General features: G+C 36.2%; 1 protein-coding gene across 1 annotated transcript; it reads left to right on the top strand.

The window, feature by feature from the left end:
- Window positions 1-1,017: 1,017 nt before the first annotated feature.
- On the top strand, window positions 1,018-3,435 carry LOC107823081 (RING-H2 finger protein ATL13-like). Its single transcript, XM_016649677.2, has one exon. It carries the CDS (start codon window positions 1,716-1,718, stop codon window positions 3,219-3,221), a length of 1,506 nt encoding a protein of 501 aa, XP_016505163.1. The 5' UTR covers window positions 1,018-1,715; the 3' UTR covers window positions 3,222-3,435.
- Window positions 3,436-19,832: the final 16,397 nt, after the last annotated feature.

Genomic DNA, 19,832 nt, shown 5'->3' with positions numbered 1-19,832 from the left:
GTAAATTATGGTCCCCTCCTATAAAGTTTGTCAAAGTTACAGATAGCTCCCATTAAGTTCTTGATATTAATCTCCAAGACTAAGTAACTTCAAATTGATGGTACTATTAACGGTCATTTACTTCTTAACCTTTACTTGGAATGGGCAATTTAATTGAAAGCAATAGATTAAGGAACTAGAAGCATTTTCAATACCGACAGCAGCTCCCGCGAAAACAATTATAGTAATTCTAGTGCCAATTAATTTTAACCTTTAAAAAGCAATAGATTTCACGAAATTTAACTAGTTATCTTTTATTTTAGAATGTCGTGTGTTTTTCATATGTCAATGTGTAAAATACGTCTAAACGACAAGATTAGGAAGATAAATGGAACAACTTAAGGCATAATCATAATTAACTTGCATTGCTTTACTATTATCTGGATGGTATTTTTCACTTAAACAATATAACATCATTCAATATCACTATAATAGTGATTATATTTGTATTAGGAAAACAAGAATTAATAGTAAAGTAATGTAGATGAAGGAGAACATTATCATAACTAGTAAAATTGTTATCATGTGATTATGTAGTCACGGGTTCGAACGTTGAAAATAACTTATTACAGGAATGTAAAGTAAATATGTATAATAGACCCTTATGGTCCAATTCTTTCCTTTACCTCGTATGTCAGAACTAGCTTAGTGTACCGAATTGTTCTTTTATAAACTCAAGAAGCTAAGTGGGAAAAGGACCATTTCGATTCACAGCGAAAATTCAATTGTTTACCGCTAAAAAAACACTGTTTTCTTTCTTTATTCTTAATGCTAATTAAGAGAATTAAATGTACATTGGATTTGCTGTTGTGATTTTCTCCAAAGTCAACCAAAAGAAGCCTTGCATTTGGTGAAGGATAATAAAGAAATCACCTGCCCTTAATCTTTCAATTTTTTAAAGAACACAAAAAATTAAACATTTTTCTCAATTTGATGAATCATTTATTTATATCTTACAGATCAAAGCTTGGATCATCAACAATAATGTCTGTGCTGCTCTCTGATCAAAGAATTTAATTGCTTAAATTTTTTTCAAATATTTTATTTTAGTCTCATCTCATTTACACCTCTCAACCAGCCATTCTTCAATTTCCCTTTCAGTAAATTTGACCTTGCAGGTTCCTTTTTCTAGTAAAATATCATTAAAAGATCTCTTTTTTAGAGTCTTTATCACAACCCCATTTTCTAATATCTCTTCTCTCCACCAATTCTTTCATATTTTCATCCATTTCCTTAAAAAACCTCTGAAAGACTGAACCTTTTTTACTCTTGTGTTCATAAGCCAGAAAGTTTGAATCTTGGTGAGTTTTTCTTATAGTTTTCAAGAAAATATGAATTGGGGTGTTGTTAAAATTCAAGAAAGTAGCGTTCTTTCACATTTTCATACTGAAACCTCTGAAAGATTGAAACTTTTGAGTCTGTTTCCATTTTCTTGATCATTTTCCTATAGTCACATGCCAAAAAGTTTGAATCTTGGTTGTGTTTATCTTGTAGTTTTCAAGAAAATATGGGTTGTATTCTTCTTAAAATTCATAGAAGTTAGTGTATTTTCTCACTGAAAACCTCTGAAAGATTGAAACTTTTGAGTCTGTTTCCATTCTGTTGTTCATTTTCCTATAGTCACAAGCCAAAAAGTTTGAATCTTGGTGTGTTTTTCTTCTACTTTTCAAGAAAATATGAGTTGGGTTTTTGTTAAAATTCAAGAAAGTAGTGTTCTTTCTCCCTCAAATCAGCCACTTTTCCTCCTTCAACCACCACCACCACCCTTAACACCATTTTCTACACATGATTCTAGTGGTAGTAGTGGCGGTCTTTTCAATTTGAATAACAAAGTAAGCCCAAGTATACTTCTTGTTATCATAATTCTTGCAATTATCTTCTTCATTTCTGGTTTACTTCACTTACTTGTTAGATTTTTATTAAGGCCAACAAATAGAGATCCAGATGAATTAGACAATGTAACAGCACTTCAAGGTCAATTACAGCAACTTTTTCACTTACATGATTCTGGTGTAGATCAATCTTTTATTGATACACTTCCTGTTTTCAATTACAAAGCAATTATTGGTGTCAAAGACCCTTTTGATTGTGCTGTTTGTTTGTGTGAATTTGAGCCAGAAGATAAGCTTAGATTACTCCCTAAATGTAGCCATGCTTTTCATATGGAGTGTATTGACACTTGGCTTTTGTCTCATTCAACTTGTCCTCTTTGTAGAGCTAGTTTATTGCCTGATTTCTCTTCATCAAATAACAACCATAGTTGTTCTCCTATTGTCTTTGTTCTTGAATCTGGAAGTGAAAGTTCAAGGGAAAATATTGTTCAAAATAGTCATGAATTTGGATCATTGAGAAGGAATAATTCAATTTCAAGACTAAGTTTAAGTTCCCATTTTGAGGAAATTAATGTCTCAGATATTGTTGTGGCAAAAACTTGTGATGAAATCAAAGGAAAAGAAGAGGAAGTTGAAAAAGTTGTACAAGTGAAATTAGGAAAATTCAAGAATGTGGAGCCACAAGAAAGTGAAGAAGGAAGTAGTAATAATATTGATTCAAGAAGATGTTTTTCAATGGGATCATTTGCTTATGTTTTAGATGAAACTACAGCTTTACATGTTCCTATTAGAAAAACACCCTCAAAAAAGAGTTCAAACAAGAAGCCAAATTTGCCACCTTTGACACCAGGTCATAGACAAGCAATGTCTGAATGTGGATGTGATTCAAGAAGGGAATTCAATGGATTTGAGGGATTCAAATTTGCTGAAAATTCCATGCAAAACAACATTCATGTCAATGAAAACAAGATTCTTGAAAATGGGAGTTGTAAAAGAGAGAGCTTTTCAATTTCCAAGATTTGGTTAAGGGGAAAAAAGGATGAAAATAACAATTCAAGAAGGGCTTTTTCTTTCCGGTTTCCGGTTAGCCGGAATATTCCAGTCACGGCGGTTCCAGGCGGCTCCGCCGCGACCAAGAATGGTAGTGGTGGTGGTGGTGGCAGTAGGAGGACTATTTCAGAGATTGATATTGGTACATGGGAAAATAATGGAGGATGTGATGAAGAAAATCAATGCTACAATAGATTGGAATTTCAACCAAAAACTCCATCTTTTGCAAGGAGAACACTTCTTTGGCTTATGGGAAAACAAAACAAAGTTATACACTCTTCTTTCTCATCAAATCTCTAGTATTTTTTTTTTTTGAATTTATTTATTTTCAAATTTTGTTTGATAGATGTAGAGGTGAATTACTAGAAAGGAGAAAAGAAAAACAATTATGCAAAAGAAGAAGAGAAGGAAAAATATTTGGAAGTTTGGAATAGTATCTAAACACAACATTTTGCATCTTCTATATCAAATTGCTTATTAGACAATCAATTCTTTTTTTCCAATTTTAGCTAAGTATATCTAGTGTGAAAGTTTCTAATTATTTCCAAGTAATTTTACAGCTGTGCTTTGTAGTGTTTGAGTTTTCTTTGTCATGTATTTATGAGGTAGTTTTGGTTGTAAGTTATAAAGGCTAGTATTAAAGGTGGTAGAGTGGTTGTTGTGGTCACTTATGGCATTCAAGAAGGGGAGTTAAAATTAAATTTTGAAATTGTAACCACTTTTATGTTGTTTCCGATCTACAAATTCAAAGATAAAAAAATGACGACTCGGTGCACGAAGCATCTTGCATTCGTGCACAGTTCGGAGAAGGGTTGCACCTCAAGGGATGTGATGTATATAGCCTACTCTGATACAAGCATTAGTGGGAGATTCCACGGCTCGAACCCGTAACATCTAGTTACAAAATTCAGAGATATTCAAATTTAATTGTTAGCTGAATTTAATTTTAAGAGTATTTCCAGAATCAAGGTACATAAATTACAGTCATATTAATACCTTATCAAAAAAGAAAAACAATGATAATAATAGTAGTCATAAGATTGTATTGCCAATTTGTGTGAAAATTCTCTTTAGTACACTCACATGATGTTCTTGTTCATGTTTTACACAAATTCAGAATGCATGTTGCTAAATTGCTTATCCCTAAATGGTTTATTGAGTTAAATAAGATGGTTGAAATGTGGAGTGCTACTCGAAGGGTTATGCATAGGACGAAACTTACAAAAACCTATTTTGCGTTTATGCACGGTCTGAAAAAAGGTCCGCACCCCAAGGGGTGTGAACTATGATGTAGACAGCCTATCCTGATGCAAGCATCAACGACTGATTCCACGATTCGAACCAGTGACCTATAGGTCACACAGATATATAAGAGGAAACTTACAAAATGAAAGTAATTTATATGTGATGGTTATAAGATTAACATTGTTCTATATGCGTGAATATTAAGAGCCCGTTTGGACATAAGAAAATTTTTACTTTTTTTCAAAATCAGTGTTTGGCCATAAATTTTTAAATTTTTCACTTGAGATGAATTTTGGAATTTTTCGAAAATTTAAAAAACTCTAAAAAGCTATTTTTCAAAAATTTCACTCAGATTACTCACAAAACTTGAAAAATAACCCAAAATTATATTCATGTCCAAACATAACTCTACTTTTCAAATACCATTTTCACTTAAATGTTTTTTCACTTTTTTCTGGAATTTTACAATTCTTATGTTCAAACGCCCACTAAGTATCTTTGAACCAACATATTCACAAAATGAATATTGTAGAAATATAAATACTAAGATGAATATGCGGCAGGGGGCGGCTCAACGGTATCCGGGGCCTAAAGCCTAACTTCAACGAAGGGCCCTAAGTTTTTTCATATTAAAAAACTTATTTAATAAATTTTTTATTTTGAAGTTAATTTTTCTAACTTTTTGAGATGTAAATTTTTTAATAATTTATTTATAATCGATTTCTTAACTAGGATTATATATATTTCTACTTTCTAAGATTATTATTCAATTCTTTTAGGATTTCCTGATTTTCTATAAGATCTTTGTTAAACTCTCACCAACTTCTTCTTTTTTCTGGGATTTCATTCTCTTCTACCTCAATTATATTAGTGATTTGTTTATCTACCATAAATTCTTCATATTTTTGGGGATTGTATTAAAGTTTCAATTCTTCTATCTTTTTTTGGTATTTTTAATATGCGGATTCATATTTTCTTGTTGACATATTAAAATTCTAATAAATTAAAAAAGATAATACATATACTTACAAACAAAAGATATCAAAAAATAAAAATTTTTAGATGCAAAGTAATAAGAAAAGTATAGAACAATTGAACCCGGTTTAACAAATAGTCATAAATAACTTGATATTACTTTTGATGATTCAATATTTTTGGTGCAATTCCTGGAAAGCTTGACAAAAAAAAGAATTCGCAATTGCTTTCTACTATCATATTTGACAGAATATTTTATGAGATAGTGGACTTATAAGTTTGGAAAGGCTAAAAGGAATATAAAAGATTAAGTAAAAACTAGTTTAAAGAGAAAGTAATAAAAGTAACGTGGGCCCTCTGATAATAATGATAATATATAAATGAGGCAAATCATATTATATTCATACGTAAGTTACTATTCTTATTCCCAAATTATCTCTATTGGTCTCATAGTTTCCTTGTTTATGAAAGATATACTTTTTTTTATATATTAAATATTTTTCAAAATATTCATCAAATACAAATATAACTATTTAAAAAAGTATAAGAAAATTTTGGGCCCCTAAATGTGGGACCTCAAGCGCAATTGCTTGAGTGACTTTACCATTTAACTGCCCCTGATATACGGCCATACAAAATTAGACAAAATCAGAAATTATCATATACAACAAAAAGTACAAATAGCAAATATAGAAGATAAATAAATAAGGTCGCTTTGAATGGGAAACCATGAAGATACAAGGTATTAAAAAAAGAATAAGTTAGACATAAATCACAGATCTAGTATAGGAGAAATACTTTCTTGTAGTGAGATTTATTGATTTAATATAAATATTAATAAAAAAATCTTGATTTTCAATTGGAGAGGAAGAGCTAGAAATACTAATAAATTATACGAAGTGTGTATAGAACATGCCCTTTCGTGGACCAAAGTGTGCCAGATCAAAAAGTTGGGGAACTGTGTATAGAACATGCGGTGAGATCTATTTATTTATTTATTTATTTATTTATTTATTTATACGGCGTATTATTTTTACTAGATACCAAAATTAGTTATTGTTAACTTTCACACCTCTTTTTGCCCTAAAAGATATATGTGTTATGAATTTTGTTGTGGGTTAAAAAGTTTTTCCAATTAAAGTGATAAATTTGAATATGAATTATTTTATTTACAGAGTCGCCATTTGGAATTGATTTTTTGGGTGTTCCAAGTCACCTTTTATTTGAATCCCTAGGCAAATGAATGTTTGACTCTATTATTATTGGTCTGCAAAAATAAAGTTCGGGTAAGAAATTCTGTTGACCGGAAAGAAGGTGTAAGGCATTCCCCGAGTCTCGTGGTTCTAGCACGGTCGCTTTATTGACTACAACTTGGCTTGAATTAATTTTAGATAAACTGTGATTTATTGGTTTTCATGTTTTATTTGTCCGCTTTTATATTAAAATATAGAATTATCTTTGAAACGAATCATGTGTGTGAATCCGTTTTGTTTATTGTGCCAAAATCATGTTATGTGTACGTGCACGCAATTAATAGCATTTTTATTATATTTAAGGTTGTTTCGCCCAAAGTTGCGCGAACGCATACCTTGATTTTAGTTTTAGGAATCGTAATTATGTCATGCGAACATATACATAATCACGATGATTCAATTAATTATGAGTACGCCTAAAGCATTATAGCGCATTCATGATTTGTTTCTTTCCTAAGTTTGAGATTATTGTGAAGGCCATGAATTATGGAATTACTTGTGGAAGAAGTGTATGATTTTAGATATTTGAATAAATAAACCATCATATATCAATACCCTACAATCCAACAATTGAAGCCCAAACTTATTAGGGTCCAAATCTTTCCAACTTTAAAGCAAGTTTGTATACCGTATTTCCAGAAACATGATTAAGTATATAGCATTTAAGGACTAACTTACATTATTATTTATAAAGTTTAAAAGCAAATAAATAAAATCACATGAAATAAGATAAAAAGAACAGAGGGAAGAATAAACCTTTAATGCAAAATTTCCAATTAAATGAGTTTCCAAGAACATGTACAATAACTCACACGAACGTCGAACAAGCATAAGCGACGAATAACATCAAACCTAGTGAACGGAGCTCTAATGGAATCCTCGATCTCGACTATTGACTCCACTTTTTGGCGTGTAAAAAAGGATGTTATGAAGTATTTTTGTTGGGTTTTGGGTGATGACTTGCTGAATTATTTGAAAGAAAGATAAAGAAAGAATGACACGAGTATAAATTCCCTTAGCGTAGAAGAAGAAAAAAATAATTTCTTTCAGATTTATTATTTTATTATTTTTTAATTAAAAAGAATTTTCACTTCCCATTTTTCTTCTTTTTAAAAAAAAACCAATTCCCCACTTTCCTTTACTTTTATTTTTTTAATTTTTCACTTTTTTTAATTTACTTTTTTTTTATTTCCACTTATTTTACTTTTCTTTTTTTAATTTCCACTTATTTTACTTTTATTTTTAAATTTCATCTTTCTTTTACTTTTCATTTTTTTAAATTTCTACTTTTTCTTTTACTTTTAAAAAAAATAATTTTCACCTACTTTTACTTTTAATTTTTTATTCCATACTTTTAATTTTCCTATTATTTTATTCCCATCCGAAAATTAAAAAAAATATTTAACTTTTTTCGTTTTTTTAAAATTTATTTTATTTTAAAATAAAGATAAAAAATAAAAATAACACTAATAGTAATAATTTGATCTTTTAATTTATTTTTAATTCTTACCCTATATTAAAATAATGTAACAAAGCTGAAAAAATATATATTAAATTTCTAAAAATATTTACAAAGTAAAAGGTGGTAAAAATTCAAACATAGTAAAAAATTAGGTGCTCACAGCTGCCCTCTTTGCTTAGAAACATGAAGAGTTTTCAGGAAAAGATTAGGTGAGCCATGTGACTAATTTTTGACCAAACCGTTATTCAAAAGGAAAAGAAATAAAAGATAGGGTGTAACCGAGTCCTGATTTTGGACAGCCTACATATCCCCGGTTATAGGTGAATCAGGTCACGTGCAGTTCAAGGAAAATGGTGAAATGTTGAGTTGAGGAGTCGAGTGAGGTTCCGTTGAGGCTCCGGTCCGCGGTCCTGCTATTATAAAAAAAGAAACTAAACAAGCCTATCAATAATGAGTTACAAGATTCCTATCTATGAGTCTTCTGAAACTTGATCTTGAGTCTTGACTAGTTCTTCATGCAGACTCTGATCTAAACCTTGATGCTCGCTAGATGTAGGTGCTAGTTCATTGTTCTATAGCTTCTTCTAATCAAAACATGACTCTAATGCTTGTGGCTTCAGTCATGTCTTGAGCATTCCACATCTTTTCAACTGCTTTTTCATTTTGGATTCACCTATTTTTTCTTTTCTTTTATTTTGAATTGAGACTTCTTTTTTTGGTTATCTCGAACCCCGTGCCTCGAGGTAAAACCTACTCACACACCAAAACAAACAAATGAATGAAAGTTTTCTACCCCAATTTGCACTAGGAAAATTTCGTGAGTTATTGTAACAAAAGTGACTAGGGATTGGTATACCCTGATACTGGTAAAGATATGTAACCAGGGGTTGGTACCCTGTATTACGAAAAAAATATAATCGGGGGTTGGTACCCTGTATTACTGAAAAAAATATAGTCATGGGATGGCGTCCTGTATTACTGAAAGGAAATATAACCAGGGGATGACACCCTATATTACGGAAAAGAAATGTAACCAGGGGCTAGTGCCCTGTATTACTAAAGTGAAAATGAATTCCCTGGGCGAAAATGTTCTACCTGGGTTAAACTGCAAAAAGTGAGCCTGGGCGCAGAGTACTTCTACCCGGAATATGAGCTGGATCCCCTAAGGCAAAATGTTTTTACCTGGGTTAAGCTACGTAAAACCACCTGAGCGAAAAGTACTTCTACCCGGAACTATGAGCTGGATCCCCCTAGACGAAAAGGTTCTACTTGGGTTAAGCTACAAAAAACAACCTGAGCGAAGAGTACTTCTACCCGGAAATATGAGCTGGATCCCCCTAGGTGACAAGGTTCTACTTGGTTTAAGCTACGAAAAACAACCTGAGCGAAGTGTACTTCTACCCAGAACTATGAGCTGAATCCCCCTAGGCGAAAAGGTTCTACCTGGGTTAAGCTACGTAAAATAACCTGAGCGAATAGTATTTCTACCCGAAACTATGAGCTGGATCCCCCTAGGCAAAAAGGTTCTACCTTGGTTAAGCTACGTAAAACATCTTGGGCGAAGAGTACTTCTACCCGGAACTATGAGCTGGATCCCCCTAGGCGAAAAGGTTCTACCTGGGTTAAGCTACTAAAACAACCTAAGCGAAGAGTACTTCTACCCGAAAACTATGAGCTGTATCCCCCTAGGCAAAAAGTTTCTACCTGGGTTAAGCTACGTAAAACATCTTGAGCGAAGAGTACTTCTACCCAAAACTATGAGCTGGATCCCCTAGGCAAAAAGGTTCTATCTGGGTTAAGCTACGTAAAACAACCTGAGCTAAGAGTACTTCTACCCGGAAACTATGAGCTGGATCCCCCTTGGCGAAAAGGTTCTACTTGGATTAAGCTACGAAAAACATCCTGAGCGAAGAGTACTTCTACCCAAAACTATGAGTTGGATCCCTCTAGGAGAAAAGGCTCTACCTAGGTTAAGCTATGAAAAACAGCCTAAGCGAAGAGTACTTCTACCCGAAACTATGAGCTGGATCCTCCTAGGCGAAAAGGTTCTACCTGGGTTAAGCTATGTAAAACAACCTAAGCGAAGAGTAATTCTACCCGAAAACTATGAGCTGTATCCCCCTAGGCCAAAAGTTTCTACCTGGGGTAAGCTACGTAAAACAACCTGAGCGAAGAGTACTTCTACCCGGAAACTATGAGCTGGATCCCCCTAGACGAAAAGGTTCTACCTGGGTTAAGCTACGTAAAATATCCTGAGCGAAGAGTACTTCTACTCGGAACTATGAGCTGGATCCCCCTAGGCGAAAAGGTTCTACCTAGGTTAGGCTACGAAAAACAGCATGGGCGAAGAGTACTTCTACCAGAAAACTATGAGCTGGATCCCCCTAGACAAAAAGGTTGTACCTGGGTTAAGCTACGAAAAACAACCTGGGCGAAGAGTACTTCTACCCGGAAACTATGAGCTGGATCCCCCTAGGCGAAAATCATTTTACCTAAGTTAAGATACTGTAAAAAAACCTGGGCGAAGAGTACTTCTACCCGGAACTATGAGCTGGATCCCCCTAGGTGAAAATGTTCTACCTGGGTTAAGATACGTAAAACAACCTGGGCGAAGAGTACTTCTACCCGGAACTATGAGTTGGATCCCCCCAGGTGAAAAGGTTATACCTGGGTTAAGCTACATAAAACAACCTGAGCGAAGAGTACTTCTACCCGAAACTATGAGCTGGATCCCCTTAGGCGTAAAGGTTCTACCTGGGTTAAGCTACGTAAAATAACCTAAGCGAAGAGTACTTCTACCCGTAACTATGAGCTGGATCCCCCTAGGCGAAAAGGTTCTACCTGGGTTAAGCTATGTAAAACATCATGAGCGAAGAGTACTTCTACCCGGAACTATGAGCTGGATCCCCCTAGTAGAAAAGGTTCTACCTGGATTAAGCTACGAAAATGAGAGGTATGAATAATACTGATGCATGCTAAAAATAAAGGAAAGTTGAGATTTTGAGGAAACTTATCTTTGGTGACATTCGTCTTTTAGGAGTCGCCATTCTGCATTGCTTTGTTCTTGCCGCAAACAAAGAAAATTGTAAGTTTTAAAAGTAGTGGTTGGTTTGTGGCCTTGATGTCTTTGCCAGCTTGGCTTCGTGCCCATCTTCTTTTGATGATGATTTCAACTTGCCTCTAGATGTTTCGTGAATACCACTTGCATTTCTGGCCCCAGAGAGCCTTTGACTTTTCAAACTTTTACATGACGGTTGGTCGCGTGGAACTTAACCTTTTCAACTTTATTTTGCCTTTGTGGCATTTCACTTTTGACTTCTTTTCTCCAAAACTTTCAGTTCCAGAGTATTGGGGAACCTTTGGCTTTTCAAACTTTGCTAAAACAGTTAGTCACTTGGGACTTAACCTATTCAACTTCATTTTGCCTTGTAGGCACTTTTAATTTGATTTCCTCCTTTCGTGAATTTTTGATTTCAAAGCATCAGCCAACATGGCCAATCGGGGTTGACTTGATGCCCCTGCCAAGGCTGGGTGCCTTTTCAATGTATCAGTTCACTTCAAACGAGAACCCTGTAATCGGTCTTACCATCCTTTCTTTGCCTTTATTTTGACACGAAGTTAAACCGAAAGGGATTCAAAGAAAACAACAATGGAATGCATAATGAGTTTAAACAAGAGGTGTCCCTTTTGGGGAGCAGAAATTAAAGAAGGACTTATCTAGGAGTACATACAGATTTCAATGAACATGACATGCCTTTTGGACTGGACATTTGATCCGTCTGAGCTATCTAATTTTCAAAATCCATTGTAAATGTTCAACTTGAAACTGTCTTGGTTGTGCTCATACCGGAGTATCAAAGACTTTCATTCGGCTAGTAGCGCCCTTTGCTGATTTTCGCTAACTGACCTCTCTCATTTCTTTTCTCACTATCGCCTTATAGTGCTTTTTGCGAGTTTTCACTACAAGACTCTCTCATTTTCATTTTCTCTGCTCGTCATCGCCCTATGGTGCCTGTGAGGGTTTCTACCAGTAAGACTGTCTCATTTTATTTCTCTCATTTTGGTTGCATCAGATCCAAATAACTGTATCCTCCAGTTCTTGAACATTCTCGTTGATTGATCGGAAGGACTTGAAAATGATTTAGGTAAAAAGAATTTGGATTGAATTAGAACTTTGGGACCTTTTTTTTTTCTTCATTTTTTTCATTTTATTTTCTTTTTGTCTTTTATTTTTTTTCTCTTTTTTTTCTTCATATTTTGTTTATAATAACTTCTAGGTTCCAAAGAAGGTAATAAAAAAAAGAGCCGGCTCAAAAGGTTTGCAAAGGGTTGAATATTTGGATAGTGAGAAAGAAAGCCCCATTCATCCCAACTAGAGAATATTAATGATATATATATAGATCTAACATAGTACCTTTTGACAACACTTGCGTTGACAATTGTTGCAAGGACATTTCCTTCGATGTTTCCCAGGTACAACACTCTCTATTGGGAGTACTCTCATTACCATGTATGGATCTTTCTAATCTGAAGCCAATTTTCCTTTAGCTGTTCTGAGTCTTTATTTTATTTTCTTAAACTTATCTTCCTTGCATTCTGATTCTTGATTCATTATTTCGAAGTCTCACAGCATTTTAAGATCTGGGCATGAAGTCCGCAAGCATGTCATGTCATTAAAATCTGCACTAACAGAACTGAAAAGAGAATAAGAAAAATGACAAGATTAAGAAAATAAACATTCCCAAACAATGAAATATTAATTTCATTTAATTGGTTTTTATTTTTATTTTTTATTTTTTTTGAATTTGATTTTTTTTTAATTTTAAAGATAGAAGGGTTTACATCGGAAAGTAAGACAATAAAAGTAAAATGTCCGGATTATACCATGAAATAATCCAGACGCAGAAAAGATAGCAAGACCGGCTACTGAGACTCCCATATGACAGAGAACTTTTTAGGTTTGGCGCCCGTTTTTATGTTTCTCTTCTGCCGTAGCAATGGCTATTGTGGCTTTCAGTGTTGGATCAAATTCCTCATCTTCACATATCATTCCGACTACTGGCCCATTAGTGTGAGTAGGCAGAGGATTGTTCATCATATTAGGGGCCTCTTTATCCTTAAGCATTATTGCCCTGACCTCGATGAGGTCTTCCACTACTCTCTTAAGAATCTAACAGTCTTCCGTATCATGTCTCACTGCTCCAGAGTAGTATTCATATCTGGCATTAGCCCAGTGAGAGGGGGACTCAGGGTTTGGCCGGTTCAGGGATACTGACAGCAATAGACCTAGCATGACTAGCTTTTGGAACAAGCTCGAGTATGATTCACCAACAATGGTGAACTGATTCCTTCTGGGAGCCTTTTTTTTAAATTTGTTTTTGATTTTTTTTTTTCATATCTTGATTTCTTTTTTTCTTTCTCTTTTTGTTGTTTTTCGCTCTTTGTTTTTCTCTGTTATTTTTTGTCACTCTTTTCTTTCTTTTTCACTCAATTTGTTTATGGCTATGATCGAATCCTATGGGGATTGCCTACGTATCATGACGCTGCATGAATCAGATCATTACATAGTTCAGGGAGATCGGGAATAGACTGATCCATTTTTATTTTTGTTTTCTTTTTTTTTATATAAAGACTTTTAAATATTTTTTTTTTGAGTTTTATTTTCTTTTTATTGAATTTTGAATTTTTTTTAAAAAGAAGGAATTCTAAAGAAGGAAGAAAATATTTGGATTTTGATTTGAAAACTATTTTTGTTCTTTTTTGTTTCGAATTAAATACTTCGGAAAAGAAGAAAAATATTTTTAGATTTAATATTTTTTTGGATTTTCTAAGGAAAGAATTCTAGAGAGGGAATCAAGGAAAGGGAAACTATTTTTGATTTTTTCTATTTTTGAAAATTGGAGTCGGAACCGATGAGGTTTGCCTACGTATCTCACATCTGGTGAGAATCAGACCCGCGTAGTTAGGTCGGTTTTGACACAACAGGGAAACATGATTTTTTGACTTATTTTGAAATGACTTTTCTTTTTCTCTTTTTTTTCAAAATTTCAATAGAGTTTCTCGATTTTTCAAATACCGTAATTTTTGGAAACCGGATGAATTTTCTCTCTCCTACTTCTCACTTTTGCCTTTTCTCAATTTTCTGTATTTATTCTAGCAGCCGGTCAACATGAAAATCAGATCAAACAAAATGCACAAATAACATGTATGATGCATCGTGATGGTCTTTTATTTTTGGGTAAACGTGTCCTAGACGGACCCAACCCCTGTGTTGAGTCCCCAAAATCAAATATATGTGATGCAAACAAACGTTCCTACTAGGGATTCGGCATGAGGCTATGTTATTCTGTTGCTGGTAGATACGCTAAATTCTCCAAACTCTCTACCCGACGACTCAAAGCATCAGCCACCACATTGGCCTTCCTAGGGTGGTACAAAATAGTGATATCATACTCCTTAAGTAGCTCCAACCACCTCCGTTGACGTAAGTTAAGATATTTTTGCTTAAACATATGCTGTAAACTCCGATGATCGGTGTAAATCTCACAAGGAACACCATACAAATAATGCCGCCATATCTTCAAGGCATGAACAATAGCTGCTAACTCAAGGTCGTGGATATGATAGTTCTTTTCGTGCACCTTCAGCTGTCTGGATGTGTAGGAAATCACCCTACCGTCCTGCATCAACACCGCACCGAGACCAATCCACGATGCATCACAATATACAGTATAAGACCCCAAACCTGTAGGTAATACCAAATACTAGGCTGTATTCAAAGCTTTCTTGAGCTTCTGAAAACTTTCCTCATATTCCTCTGTTCACCTAAACAGAGCACCCTTCGGGGTCAGCCTGGTCATAAGTGCTGCAGTAGATGAGAATCCCTCTACAAAGCGACGGTAATACCCCGCCAAACCAAGAAAACTCTGGATCTCTATAGTTGAGGACGACCTGGGCCAACTCTGCACTGCTTCAATATTCTTCGGATCTTCCTTGATCCCATTAAAAGACACTATGTGGCCCAAGAATGCCACTGAATCAAGCCAGAATTCACACTTAGAAAATATTGCATACAACATCTTCTCCCTCAAAGTCTGAAGCACGGTCCTCAGGTGTTGCTCATGATCTTCCCGAGACCGAGAAAATACCAGGATGTCATCAATAAATACAATGACGAAGGAATCAATATAAGGTCAGAACACACTGTGCATCAAATGCATAAAAGTTGTTGGGACATTGGTAAGCCCAAAAGATATGACAAGAAACTCATAGTGACCATATCTGGTCCTAAAAGCAGTTTTCGGGATATCCGGCTCCCGACTCTTCAACTGATGATAACCTGAACATAAGTCAATCTTGGAAAACACTCTAGCACCCTGTAACTGATCAAATAAGTCATCAATACGAGGCAATGGGTACCTGTTCTTCACCGTGACTTTGTTCAACTGGCGGTAATCAATACACATCCGCATAGAACCATCCTTCTTCTTCACAAATAAGACAGGAGCACCCCAATGTGACACACTAGGCCGAATGAAGCCTTTATCAAGCAATTCTTGTAACAGCTCTTTCAACCTCTTCAATTTAGGAGGAGCCATACGATATGGAGGAATAGAGATGGGCTAAGTGCCCGGCAACAAATCAATGCCAAAATCAATATCTCTATCAGGCGGCATGCCCAGAAGATCAGCTGGAAACACATCTGGAAAGTCCCTCACTACTGGAACTGACTCAATTGTAGGGGTATCAATACTGACATCTCTCACATAAGCTAGATACACATCACACCCCTTATCAACAATTCGTTGAGCTTTAAGAAAAGAAATAATGATGTTAGGAGTATACTCTAAGGTACCTCTCTACTCTAATAGCGGTAAACCTGGCATAGCCAATGTCATGATTTTAGCGTGACAATCAAGAATAGCATAATGGGGCGACAACCAGTCCATGCCCAAAATAATATCAAAGTCCACCATGATAAGCAATAATAAATCGGCTTTGGTCTCAAAACCACTAAGAGGAATCAAACACGACCGATATACGTAGTCCACAACAAGAGAATCTCCTACAAGAGTAGATACATAAATAGGGGAACTCAAAGAATCCCGAAATACGCCCAAATACGAGGTAAAATAAGAGGACACATAAGAATATGTAGATCCTGGGTCAAATAATATCGACGCATCTCTATGACAGACTGGAACAATACCTGTAATGACAAAATCAGAAGCAACTTCCTCTGTTCGAGCAGGAAATGCATAATATCTGGCCTGGCCTCCCACTCTAGGGTGACCTCTACCACCTCGACCTCCACCTCGAGCTGGTTGAGCAGGTGGGGTGACAGCTGGTGCTGTAATCATAGCCTGAGGACCCGGTGGAGCACGCTATGGCTGAAAAGTCTGTGGAGGTACACCCCTCCTAATCCTGGGGCAATCCCTCACCATGTGGCGAGTGTCGCCACACTCAAAATAAGCTCTGGGAGGGCGTGGCTGCTGTGACTGGCTCGGGCCAGGTCTGCTGGACTGGCCGCTAGGAACACCCTGTGCAGGAGGCACACTAGATACTGGCGGTGCATAATAAGGCTTCCTGGGTCTAGAAGGAGCTCGAACACCACTGGAGGTTGGAAGAGCTAAATGAACGGGGTGGCTCACATAACCTCTACCATGGCGAGCTGGTGGGGCACCAGAATAATAACCATCCTCTCGAGACCTCTTGGCCTCCCTCTCCTCTCTATCCCGTGAAAACATGCCCTCGAACCTCATGGTAATACCCACAACCTACTGATAAGAAATATCCATCTCCAATTCCCTGGCCATACTACTCCGGATGTTGGGATGGAGACCTTCAATAAATCATCGAACCCTCTCTCGAACTATGGCAGCTAAGGCCGGTGCATGTCAGGCCAAATCGCTGAAGCGAACTACATACTCTAACACATTCATAGCACCCTAGCGCAACTGCTCAAACTTCGCGCGCCAAGGTTCTACCTTGAAGTCAACAATTTTCGCACGACAAGGAATCAAAGTAGTGAAATTTTCCTAACAGTTTCATAGCCTCTCGAAGATAAGTACAAACGTCTCCGTACCGATCCGCGAGACTCTTTTAAACCGGTTTGTGACTCACGACACCTGTAAACCTAGAGCTCTGATACCAACTTGTCACGACCCAATTTCCCCTCCGTGTGACATCATGATGACACCTAGTCTCTACAACTAGGTAAACCTAACATTTTGCGAAATAATGAAATAAAAATATATTTAAAAAAATACAAAACAAATCCCAAAACTCGGAACATCGTGAATCACAAAATACAGAAGAAAAGATCTAGTTTATCTATACATAAAAGTCTAACAAGGAAAAATACAGAAGATAATGGACATGGAAAAGAGTAGAAGGGGACTCCGAGGTCTACGGACGCGGCAGATATACCTTGAAGTGTCCAAAACTGTACCGGCTCACTGATAGTGCGGCCGATAAGGTGCACCTGGATCTGCACACAAAAAACATGTGCAGAGAGTAGCATGAGTACACCACAATCGGTACCCAGTAAATGCCAAGCCTAACCTTGGTCGAGTAGTGACGAGGTCGGGTCATGACCCTACTGGTAAATATATAATAAAACAATATAGAGTGTAATACCACAATAAAATAAAGGTTGAAATTTAACAACAATGAAATCATAAAAGGTAACAACTCAGTACACAGAAACACAACAGGGGATCTCCCGAGATACCGTCTCGTAGTCCCAAACGTAAATGAGTAGGGGGATCTCCCGGAATACCGTTTCATAGTCCCAAAGTAAATATTCAGGGAGATCTCCCAGAATACCGTTCCGTAGTATCAAAGTAAATATACAAGACAGGGGGATCTCCCGGAATACCGTTCCGTAGTCCCAAAGTAAATATGCAGTATATGGGATCTCCCGGAATACCGTTTTGTAGTCCCAAAGTAAATATGCAGTACATGGGTCTCCCGGAATACCGTTCTGTAGTTCCATAGTAAATATGCAGCCCGAATGATAGAAATACAACTACATCACATAATTCTTACAATTTAGACAAAGTACCAGTCACGGAAGAAGCAGGAAATTCACTAAGCATGTTGCACATAATTCACATAAACAATTAAGACACGTAGACATGTTGTATTAGACTAAACATGATAGCTACACATATTGGAACACCTCGTGCAGGAGGCACACTAGATACTGGCGGTGCATAATAAGGCTCCCGGGGTCTAGAAGGAGCTCGAACGCCACTGGAGGCTGGAAGAGCTGAATGAACGGGGTGGCTTACATAACCCCTACCATGGCGAGCTGCTGGTGCACCAGAATAATAACCAGCCTCTCGAGACCGCTTGGCCTCCCTCTCCTCTCTATCCCTTGCAAACATGCCCTCGAACCTCATTGAAATTCCCATAACCCGTTGATAAGAAATATCCATCTACAATTCCCTGGCCATACTACTCCGGATGCTGGGATGGTGTTACAACCCAAATTCGCATATCATAGATCATGCCGTAAGGTAGTCGACGTAAATCCAAGAAGAGATTATCTTTGAGATGATAATAAGTTAATCCTATTGGTCTTAAACAATACAAGGGTGTATAAGAGTGGTTAACAAGTATTTGAAGTTAAGCTAATCAAGGATGTTGTAACCCGTATTTTCGGATAACACTAGAGATGATTAACTGTCCCAAGAGGTCTTGTTTTAATGTATTTGAATCATATAATATCCGCATCATAAGTCTTGAAGTCAAGCGAGTTATGAAATAAAAGTCGATAAAAGTTGTCGCAACTTAGGTTTATAATTTTACTTAAACTTTAGGTCAAATGTTACTGCATTTTACTCCCAATGTTCTTGGAATTATGGGGTGATCTACCTATCAAATTGAAGATCTATGAGTCTAGTTTCCAACGCATTAAACCGTTCGTCGATACGATCTCGGAATAGAGAGATATTCGCGTTTTCGCGAGAGTGCGCCAAGCTGCTCTCTATGGGGCCCACAAAGGCGGTTTAAGACATTTGGACATATATAAGATAACTCAACCCCGTTTTAAGTGATTATTTTTCAGTATATTCAGACCTTATAACCCTAAAAACATTCTCTCAAGGTTCTCTCATGATCCAAGACCCAAACAAAGGGCAAACAACACAAATCAAATGTCGGGAATCCCGTGGTGCTAGTAAGTTTCTTGTTTTTCTTGTTGTTGCTGATTTTTGTGTTGTTCCAGCTCGTGTGGGAGGTTGTTTTAAGTGCTTTATGTTCTGTAAATACACCTTCAAGTTTTTAATATCAATCCTAGGTGATTTCAAGTCTTCTAAAGTAATTCTAGTGCCGAAAAACCCGAATTAATTGCTAGTTTCGCTTCCTTGTTCTTGTGGCAGAATTGAAGGGATATTTCGTGGAAAATTAAGGTCAAATTGGAGTTGTCCTTTCTGTTTAAAGGTAATGAACCTCTTACTCTATATATATTTAAGATTATCCAAGTTGTGGCTAAGTCGTTGATGCTAGAACTTGTGAAATATATATCGAAAGGTTTGGTAGTAATGTTGTTAGTTGGTGGACTATTTTGGAGGCTCAATATGATTATTAATGATGTTGTTTGGGCTGTTTGGTGATTGTATTGACTTGTGTGAAGTCATATAAATAGGGGAGGTGCTGTCCGTTTCATCGTAAAATAGGTTGCGGTCGATACATAATAGTTACGACGCTTAAACGATAATGATAGTGTCATTTCTTTTATTGTAGACTAAGGAGTCGTGACATTTGCATAGCTTGAGGTTGGGCAGTATATACAAGGTATGTGAGTCTATCCCCTTCATTCTTTTGCACGACTCCAATTGTACATAATGTAATGAACGAGCTCCCAAAGATACTCTACTCTTAGAAGCTAGCAGTACTTACATTGCTGCCCTTCTTATGAAACGATTGGTATTGATGTTACTTCTCTTATTCTTATATTATCAATGTTGT

The sequence above is a fragment of the Nicotiana tabacum genome, chromosome 18 (assembly GCF_000715075.1).
Source record: "Nicotiana tabacum cultivar K326 chromosome 18, ASM71507v2, whole genome shotgun sequence".
NCBI lineage: Eukaryota > Viridiplantae > Streptophyta > Magnoliopsida > Solanales > Solanaceae > Nicotiana > Nicotiana tabacum.
The sequence above is the reverse complement of the archived record's forward strand: the minus strand, read 5'-3'. Positions and strand labels throughout refer to the sequence as shown.

What these genes read in the sequence shown, in the direction of transcription:
- LOC107823081 (XM_016649677.2), top strand. Translation starts at nt 1,716, where the DNA reads ATGAGTTGGGTTTTTGTTAAAATTCAAGAAAGTAGTGTTCTTTCTCCC.